Here is a 10,473-nt window from a genome sequence, read left to right as displayed (position 1 = left end):
TATGGTACACATTCTCGCCTCTGAAAAGCCTACCGAAATATCTATAAGACGCCCATTGATTCGCCAGGCTGTCATCGCCATCTTTGCTTCTCGGGGTCCTTGTGGTAAGCACATTCTGTAACAAGGATTGTCTTCCCTGCCTCACTATGTTGTCAACCACGGCAAAGGTATGGCCATCCTCCTCAAGCATGCGACCGGTGAAGATCCGGTTTTGAACTGATCTTCAGCAACCCATGCTTGTCGTAAGAGGTGGCCATTGGGACTGACTTGGTTGACACATGTCATTGTATCCCAACTGCCTAGATCGATGATGTTGATCACTGGATTGTCTGGTACAAAGCCCCGCCTTAAATCTGTAATATTGTTGAGAGCAACAAACAGCAAACAAACAAACTTTTCAATGGTGGTATACATTTCGATATGGATGACTGAAATATTTTTCTGTTAGTACTTTGTTATCAGACCTTCCTCAAGTTCATTTTCCGAAATATCCAAGTGACTTTACATCGAAAACATTTGCTTTAATAAACCTAGTTTATGTGAATGCGCCTGTACACCATCATGTAATGTCCTCACTTCTGCGCGACTTCTTCTTGAGAGTCACGTCTTTGGTACAAATGAAAGAACTGACAAGGCTTTTGATATCTTTCTATGTCATTAACAGGTTAGCACTTGACATACCTTTGGATGTATTTATGACTGGTTCCGCCGGTGCGGTAGCGTACGCTCACCTATGCCTGGTAATAAAACTGATAATAATAATTCATTTATATGGCGCCTAGTGTCCACCTGGCTAAATGCTCACTGGACGTCAGATTATATCTAATTATTATTACGACGGATTACCCCAGCTGCATGTTAGGCGCTAGACGGTTATAATCAAATGGCTTAACCCTATCGGGTACCCATTTTATGCTGAGTGAACAGAGGCAATTTTTCATAGTTTACTAACCGCCGTCATACAAATGTAATATTGCTGAATGTGGTGAACATACAAAATCACAATCATATGCTCACAATATTGAGCATGTACATACATGGTCCATGCTTTCAACAGAAAACGGAAATTTCTTGTAAATGTGGAAAAAGTTTCCTCGGTGTGAGTACGCGTGTGAGCGTATGTGCGTGCGTGCTTGTTTTTGTCTATGGATGCCTATATGAAGCATGTTGAGTGCATTACCGGTGACGAAGATAAAAAATATAGAAACGATGTAGTAGTGAAATAAAATCACACAATAAAGGGTGGACCCACGAACCAGATTGTCAGTTAAGACAGGTACATATTTCAGACATTTCATAATTCTCTTCAAACGGCACTGTCCTAAAGGTCACTTAACTACGGTGTGAATTGAATGAGAAAGGCTACGAAGACGCTGATTGACACGAGGGCATAGAGTATGAGGAAGAGTCGGTCAAGGACTGAAGCAATGGTGAACCAATCCATGGTCTCAGCTGAGACTTGTGGATCCGTCTCAGGAGCTGGTCCTAGCGATGTTGCTGGAGATCGAGCTTGAGATGTTGCTGCTGCTGTCGTCGTGGCTGTGTCTGTGGCTTGGGCTGACGTTGTGGCTTCTTGTGCGTTGTTTTCATCGTTATGTAAGACATTTTCTAATTGTATCTTACGGTCTTCCTAGAAAAAGAAAGTTAATAATGCGTAATGCTCGTATTTCGACACATTTGGATGTCAACGAAACCTGACGTATTGCGCGATCAATGTGAAATACAGACAGTGTAAGACACAGTATATCGGTTTACAGAGAAACAACATACTTGTGCATCTTCTCTCAGCATGTGTGGTCGCTTAATGAGCAATAAACGCCCCAGCTTGTCAATGATTATTGCCCGGACTCGAGGAGAAACCTTCCATCCCTGGTTACCCTTCATGTGCACTTTGAGAACAACCACCGCCAAGACGCAGGACGCACTAGACAGAACCATCACAAGCACAAAGTAGATGCCTGCAACAGTCACCAGGACACAGCTACAGAGGACCAGACAGATGAACATTGCTGTAACAGCCACCAGGACACAGGTACAGAGGGCTAGACAGATGAAAATTACTGTAACAGTCACCAGGACACAGCTACAGAGGGCCAGACAGATGAAAATTACTGTAGCAGTCACCAGGACACAGGTAGAGAGGGCCAGACAGATGAAGACGCATACAACAGTCACCAGGACACAGGTACAGAGGGCTAGACAGATGAAAATTGTTGTAACAGTCACCAGGACACGGCTAAAGAGGACCAGACAGATGAAAATTGCTGTAACTGTCACCAGCACACAGCTAAAGAGGACCAGACAGATGAAAATTACCGTAACAGTCACCAGGACACGGCTACAGAGGACCAAACAGATGGAAATTGCTGTAACAGTCACCAGCACACAGCTACAGAAGACCAGATAGATGAAGACACATAAAACAACCACCAGGACACAGCTACAGAGGACCAGACAGGTGAAGACACATATAAAGGCAATGAGTACAGAGTGGACACCTGAAAATGCTAAAGCGAAATAGTGCATCACGTGGTATATATGTGTGTAAAAGAAACAAAAATACTTGAGTCGAATATGGCGAAAAAGGATATCACATAACACGAAAGGGACGTAACCCTTGGCAAATTTGGTATGTCTTAGTAGTCGTCAGTTAATGAAAGTTATTATCATTATCAATGGGAAAGAATAGTTGTCCTTCTATTTAGGGTCGGTATTGTCAATAGGCCTACAAAAGGTACAAATAACTATTACATAAGTAACTAAAGATAAACATGTATTATTTCACTCACAGATTAACGGCAGCGGTTTGGAATTCGGTGGGAGAGTGTCCTGTGTGAGAAAGAGGAAGACACTGAGGGACAGAAGAAGGCTGACTTGTAGCGCCACCTTCTCCTTCGAGGCGGGCGGGAGGAAGAACCCGAGCACAGAGATACTGCAGATGAGGAAGCAGGGGAAGCACAGGGTCAGCATGAAGAACGCTGGTCTTCTCCTGATGTTCAATGTGTAGGTGACGGAGCTGTAACGTTTGTTGTTGTAGAAGTAAGGTATTCTTCCAACGTCTATCCCCAGAAGGTCCCACTCAGCGTTCCTTATGAAGTATGAGGTATCTCCCTCCTCATGGCTGGTTAGGACAACGGTTGAATCGTCGTGAACCCACAGACCGAACTGAAGTGAGCACTGCTGTCTGTCGAAGGGGAAGTAAGTTGTGTCCACGCCGCAGATGCTGTTGATTACTGAAGGGAACGTCTGTGAGACTCTGCCCTCATTGGTGACTGATAGTTTGTAGAACGCCCTCTCCGACATGCCCACGCTATTGCCATACGTTGTGCTGGAGTAAGTGAGTGAAAGAGTTTAGTTTACTCCGCTCTGAACAATATTCCAGCAATTTCACAGCGGAGGACACCCGAAATCGGCTTCACACATTGTACACATGTGAGGAGTGGAACTCGGGTATTCGGCGTGACGCTCGAAGGTTAGCCTACTGTCCTACTTTCTGGAATACCATGTACCTATTGTGTTCAAATGTATACAAGGACGACGTTTGGTGGTAGGGATTCCTTTTAAATAGGGAAGCAGCTAGGGAACTTATATATCACTGACAAAATTTAGGAGGCGGAAGGGGCGATGGGGTTGCCTACTGGTTAAAGCGTCCGCTCGTCACGGCCAAAACCCGATCTCGACTTCCCACGTGCGTGAAGCCCAGGTGTCCCCCTCCGTAATGTTGTTGGAATATTGTTAAATCGTCGTAAAACTACACTTATTCACTACAAAGGCGAGAAATTGCAAGTGATCCTGTCGCTTGTATTATACAGTATGGTTCAAAATTATTGAGAATAGCTAAAGCATTTCATATTATTAAACGAGAACAAATCAGATAAAATTGAATGTATTGTGAAAGTGAACTGACCTTTTCATGTTGTGTAGGTAACAATTTAATATTTTATCAAGTCTCCTTGAGCTTCACGGCACAGTCTAAGACGGGTAGGCATACTTCCTATCAGAGAGGTTAGTGTCTCGTGAGTTATGCTGTCCCGGTATCGGACCACTTCTCTCTTCATGTCTTCAATTTTTGTCAACCCCTTTTGATTCACACATTCCTTCATCATCCCCTAAATGTTCTCAATGGGATTTAAGTCAGGACTATATGCAGGAAATGGTAATGCAGTCACATTTTTCTCCTGAAACCACTGCTTGGCATGTTTTGCGGTGTGTTTAGGATCATTATCTTGCTGCAAAATCCAGTCATTTCCATAAAACACATGTGCACTTGGAAGGAGAAAATTATCTAATATGTTAGTGTAGCGTTGACTTGTCAGATTTCCCTCAAACACACACAGCGGGGTCGTTCCTAATAAGGATATCCCTCCCCATACATGAAACTTTGGGCTGTATTTAGGTCGTCGATACAACGGTGCTGACGCAGACTTTGTCCATATTTTCACATTATTGGGATATACCCATATTGAGCTTTCATCAGTAAAAATCACATTTTCCCAGTCAAAGTTTTCATGTGCCAAACACCACTCAACACGCCTGTCTTTATGTTCTTGTTTCATGAGAGGAGAAGGAATTCCAGTCTTTTTCTCCCATCCAAGATCAATCAAATTTCTTCTAACTGTAGATTTTGATATAACTGTTGACCCCCTTTCTATCATTTCATACCTGATGTTGGAGATGCTTGCCCTTTGCTTTTTAGACGCTAAAATTCCCAGCCGGACGCGATCTGAGAAGTCCAATTTTCTGGGTCTCCCTGCTCCTTTCTGGTGCCCCAAATCCTTTCCCTCTTTAAAATTCTTCCTAATCCTATACACAGTAGAAAGAGGAGTTCCTGTTCTCTCTGCCAATGTATTTACATCATCAATTCCTTGATTACACAACTCAAAAATCAACCTTCTTTTATCTTCAGCAGACATTGTTGACAGTGCTGAGGAAAATGACGTCTGCTACAAATTCAGGGGAGGTAACTCTAATTGTACTATACTCAGTAGGCCAAGATGAGTTACCTCCCTTATACCATTACTTAGTTTTAAGTATCAGTGAATCAGTTGAGGTGTTAGGATAGCTCAAAGTAAGAAGAAAAATTCTCAATAATTATGAACCAGACTATAGCACCTGTAGGATCACATTGAACGCTGATTAAGGAATCTTATGGATACAATTGTGAGTCGTTGGTGTTAATGTGTGAGCTGATGTTTAGTGCAGCTGGTATTCCTGTGGCGCCTGAGAGATTGTATTGTTGAGAGCGTACCTTCAGTATCATTCGGAGTATCTCTGTATACCTAGATTAGGGTTCACGTACAGTTTGAGTAAATGAATCACAGTTTGAATAGTTACTCTGTGTGTGTGTGTGTGTGTGTCTGTATGTATGTATGTATGTATGTATGTATGTATGTATGTATGTATGTATGTATGTATGTATGTATGTATGTATGTATGTATGTATGTATGTATGTATGTATGTATGTATGTATGTATGTAGGTATGTATGTAGGTATGTATGTATGTCAACCGGGGTGGGATGGGGGTGGCTAGTTTGACTAATGCGTGAGTCTGAACGGCTAAATGAAAATAAAGTATACCAAATTCCACTACGGAGTAATCCAATCAGTTAGTTGTAAGAGTGGTATCTTCTTTTAACAATCGAGTAAGTTGTTTATAGAAGGAGTGAAAAGAACATTAAGCAAGGCCGACGGGGATTATTAGTTTAACTAATCCCACAGACCGCCTTCGCCGGTAGAGGGATTGTTTTGGTTTTTTTGTTATTACATTGCTGCGCTCCATACATCTCCATGTTCTCCACACAAGACTTTCTCATTCCACTTCAACGAAAACATCCCGATCGCTTCCCCCTCAGATAACCTTGAACATCTAGCTGCAGCGGGTGCCTACAACTGTGGTGGCACGGTGCATTATGTAGCATTCAGCCTCCTTACACCTTGGGCCCCGTTCCTCAGAGAAATCGGAGTGCTAAGTTGATCGTAACTCCCATACGTTAATACTGACTTTCGACTGTCGTGGCGCTAAGTTGATCGTAACTTCCATACGTTAACATAGACTTACGACTGTCGTGGCGCTAAGTTGATCGTAACTTCTATACATTAACATAGACTTACGACTGTCGTGGCGCTAGGTTGATCGTAACTTCCATACGTTAACATAGACTTACGACTGTCGTGGCACTAAGTTGATCGTAACTTCCATACGTTAACATAGACTTACGACTGTCGTGGCGCTAGGTTGATCGTAACTTCCATACATTAACATAGACTTACGACTGTCGTGGCGCTAGGTTGATCGTAACTTCCATACGTTAACATAGACTTACGACTGTCGTGACGCTGCGATCGCTCTGAGGAACGGGGCCCTAGTTTCAGGGTGCACGTTCGCCAAATAAATAATTTTATTATTCAGATTGGTGTACTCACTCGTCATACAGCGTGAGGTCTGGAGTCCACACATGGGCAGCTGAGACGTAGATGACGTCTGTCCCATTGAATCTCGTGCTGTCCCACGTGAGTCTGCAGTCGGTCCAGTTCTGTCAACAACACAGAGGAGGGCAGCCTCGGAAATAACTGACATTCCTTTCATCTAACTCGATCTTTATGTCTAGATTTGGAGTTTTGTGTTGTATTCTGAAATATGTCAGCTTGGCATGCATACTGTAATGCGTTGCAAACGGTCACACAAAGGCATTCAAAATTAGATTTACCACATCACCCAAAACATACCTTTCCCTCGATTAATATCCTCGTTCATTTGCTGAATATTGTTTCGTGGAGTTCTTCCGGGAATACATTTTCCCCCAATATTTTATCTTCCTTATTTTGATAGTGGTAGTATAATTTAATTCGTTTGTCTCTCATGCCCAAATATATAGCGGTGTTTTGAATTGAATCACTAATGTACATTTTATATTTCAGAACCTGAATATTTCTAACAGTATCGAAATCGTACCAAGGATCTGTATTGAAAAGAGAGGGAACTTAAAGGTGATGGGGTTAGATTTTTGTGAAACTGTACTTTCTGGGTAATACAATGTTTCAATATTTGTTTCTATGTAAATATGATGGGGCTTTGCAGTGTTGCCTACTCAAAACATACCAGGAATCGTTGATCATGGATTCCAAACTATATCACAAACAGGAATAAGTCCTACAGAATAACGACCATTATAACATCAGTGGTTACATGAAGAATCATTTCAACTGATGTTTCCCTTTTTTATTTGAGCAAGATGTTTGCGTGTAAAGGACAATCGCTTAGCCAAATGGTTTAAAAACAGTCGTTGGTACACCACAGAAGACATTAACACATGTTCTTGTTGCCCCACCGCACTTACAACACTGAACAACACACACTCACTCTTAAAACAAGGAGGTAATTGCTATCAAGGAAATATTATGTGAAATGGATACTTTATAGCCTACTCTCAACCATAGATGGTAAAAGATCGCATGCATCTGACCATTCCTCTACAAAAACGTACTCAACGATGACAGACTTCCGGGTCACGTCTTTTCCTTGTAGGACTAGTGTTTAGAAATGATTGACACGACTACCTCAAGTGTATGTATGACTACTTCACCTGTCATTACTTCTTTTAGCATACGTTTTACGTACTTTCTTTGGTTATGTCATGACAGTATTTGTACATAATATTATTTTGCTTTAAGATAATTTTTCATTTGTTGCTGCCTGTTTCCATATACGGTTCAGTGTTAATATGGACGACTTTGTAAACATTTGGTTCAAGAAATTGCAATTCACTACACGCCGCGTTACAGTATGGGCATAAACTTTTTCTGTCTCCTCTCACATACATGTATTCGTCAGAAAGTATTGCATCATCAAAATCGAGATGTTACGAGAGAGGTGATCTCAATGCATTGATATTGGCGTATCGTAAGCTTATCAGGCCGGGTGGCATCACTGATGCCATCATATTTTATATGAAAAGAGGACCATGCTCTTTGTGACTGGATGGTCATATGCCTGGATTATCATATACCTGTGATATCGATGCGGCCTAAAACAGCATTCAGTACAGAGCGATTTGCCCCCGATTCTCTAGCACCAACTCAAGCTGAATTTGAGGTCAATTTTTACGCAAAGAACGATAGATTTACATATATCCACCATTGATAGCCTCGAGTAGGTTGAAGACTGTTGAGCAGGTTGTGCAGTTAATGAGGGCAAGAATCAGATATTGAAAAAAAGTCGAACAGAATTGGGCAGGAAAAAGCACAGGACTCACCAGACGCACCCAGACGTTGGTTGTCAACACCTGTGCTGTGTCGTCCTGGAACAGATCATCACACATCCAGCTCAAATATAAACAAGGGCGTCATCTCGGGAGGTCCTTGAATACAACCCGCTAAACACTCGGCATCAGTCCTGTCCAACAATGGCGACATCCAATTACACCCAGTGACTCAACCCGCCCAACACACATCCTCAGTACTGTCAAGCAATGGCGACATCAAACGACACCCAGTGTTTCAACCCTTTCAACATGCACCCTCAGTACAGTCCAACAATGGCGTCAATTAATGACACCCAGTGACTCAACCCGCCCAACACACATCCTCAGTACTGTCCAGCAATGGCGACATCCAATGACACCTAGTCACTCAACCCGCCGAACACACCGTCAATACGGCCCAACAATGGTGACATCAAGTGACACCCAATGACACAACCCGCTTACACACATTCCTAGTACTGTCCAAGAATGGCAGCACTAAGGTTATCAAAGTATGTTGCATGCCCTCACTCTGTACAGCAGTAGAGTCATCTGAGGGGACTTGACGATACAGCTCGACCATCACTTACTCACAGATCAGTCCTGCAACGTCCCCATCAAAGTGCACCCAAAGATTCGACTCGCCAAAAAATGGCAGGGTACCAACATTTATACCCTGTAAACAACACAAGGATATAACCCACCATCATTATTAATGTCCATCAGTGGCGCCATCTAAAGGCATCGGCTATTCAAGCATTAGTTTAAGGAAACATCAGGCAGCACAACAAAAAAGTGAGTGAGTGTGTTTGGTTTTACGCCTCACTCAGAAACGGCGGTCTATAAGTAATGGAGTCTGAACCAGACAACCCAGTTGCCAACAGCATGAGCATCGATCTGAACCAATGATACCGCCTTGTTCGCCTCTTACGACAAGCATAGTCGCCTTTTGAGGCAAGCATGGGTTGACCTACTCTACATCGAATCTTCACGGATCCTCACAATAACGCATCACATCGCTGACACCGAAGAACGAGTTTCATTCCCTAAGTGGTAGCACATGTAAAGTCCGTCACTCGGTGGAAACTAGGACTTAAACAGGGCTTTCAAAAGTCGGACCCTTCTCACCAGATTGATGAGTTGCCTGAGACTGAGATCCATGTGTACAGAGGTGTCGTTCCCGTCACACACAGGCCGTTCATCCTTCAGGTAAACACCGACAAACTTCTCCAGGAGGTCTGAGGTACAACCTGCAAAATAGAGATGTACAATGTCACACCGGTACAAAAAAAAATCTCCCGGTTCTGTCTTTTGTTGATTATGAGGGGACGGAGTAGCTGAATGGTTAACGCGTTCTCTCGTCACGCCGAAGATCCGGGTTCAAGTCCCTCATTGTTCTAATGTGTGAAGCCCATTTCTGGTGCCCCCCTCCGTGATACTGCAGGCTATATTGCTACAAGCGGTGTAGGACTAATTCCACGCACTACGTTTTGTTGATTATCTGAAACTGCAATACTGGTGTTTTACTCACACGTCTGACACACTGTTTGCTTGAACACACAGATCACCAACAGCAGGTGCAATTTGTCCATGTTGGTGCCTGTAAAGTAGCTTTGCCAATGGCAGCTGTCACTATGGTCTTGCAAGGAAGTGTATTTTATTATCCTCAAACCAAATTAATTCATGTCCGTTTTGCCATATATAGACATGACAGTCATTATCATGTTTCATCGATATCAGATATCAATGGTATCTGATCGGGACAATGCATCATTTACAAGTCTCTGGGTTAGTGAACAACACCTTCATGTCCTGTACAGACTTGTGACTGCGTAACTGATTTGTAACGTACAATTACATTTTTTGTCTACGTAGACGTGGGAAGGGGCTGTGTTTATTGGGGCAGTTTGTCTGGGTTAGGGTCAGCCAGGGTTAGGGGAAGCCAGGGTTCAGAGGGGGGTAGTGGGTAGAGAAGTCAGGTTAGAGAGGGTGGAGTTAGGGGTCGTAGGTAAAGAAAGACAGGGTAGAGAAGGGTAGTATTAAGGGTAGTGGGTTGAGAAATCAGGTTAGAGAGAGGTAGTGGGTAGAGAAGGTCAACGTAGAGAGGGACAGCATTGGGGTAGTGGGTAAAGCAGGTCAGGACAGAGAAGGTCAAAATAGAGAGGAGTAGTGGGTAGAGAAGGTCAACGTAGAGAGGGGTAGCGTGAGGGCTAGTGGATAGAGAGGGTTAG

At 43.1% G+C, this 10,473-nt stretch overlaps 1 protein-coding gene across 1 annotated transcript; it reads right to left on the bottom strand.

The window, feature by feature from the left end:
* Nucleotides 1-933: 933 nt before the first annotated feature.
* On the bottom strand, nt 934-9,857 carry LOC137272732 (neuronal acetylcholine receptor subunit beta-3-like). Its single transcript, XM_067805117.1, has 7 exons — nt 9,774-9,857; nt 9,371-9,492; nt 8,255-8,299; nt 6,426-6,535; nt 2,790-3,328; nt 1,771-1,958; nt 934-1,630 (listed from the first exon to the last, which is right to left on the bottom strand). The coding sequence occupies exons 1-7, from the start codon at nt 9,832-9,834 to the stop codon at nt 1,337-1,339; spliced, it is 1,359 nt and encodes a 452-aa protein (XP_067661218.1). The 5' UTR covers nt 9,835-9,857; the 3' UTR covers nt 934-1,336.
* Between the last annotated feature and the right edge of the window lie 616 nt (nt 9,858-10,473).

Source organism: Haliotis asinina, chromosome 2 (genome assembly GCF_037392515.1).
Source record: "Haliotis asinina isolate JCU_RB_2024 chromosome 2, JCU_Hal_asi_v2, whole genome shotgun sequence".
NCBI classification, from domain to species: domain Eukaryota; kingdom Metazoa; phylum Mollusca; class Gastropoda; order Lepetellida; family Haliotidae; genus Haliotis; species Haliotis asinina.
This window is presented reverse-complemented; position numbering and strand designations above follow the sequence as displayed.

Coding starts and splice junctions, on each gene's coding strand:
- LOC137272732 (XM_067805117.1), bottom strand. CDS start 9,834: ATGGACAAATTGCACCTGCTGTTGGTGATCTGTGTGTTCAAGCAAACA. Junction 8,300..9,370: donor TCAGGCAACTCATCAATCTG/GTGAGAAGGGTC, acceptor GATCTGTTCCAG/GACGACACAGCACAGGTGTT. Junction 1,959..2,789: donor CAAACCGCTGCCGTTAATCT/GTGAGTGAAATA, acceptor TGACTGTTGCAG/GCATCTACTTTGTGCTTGTG.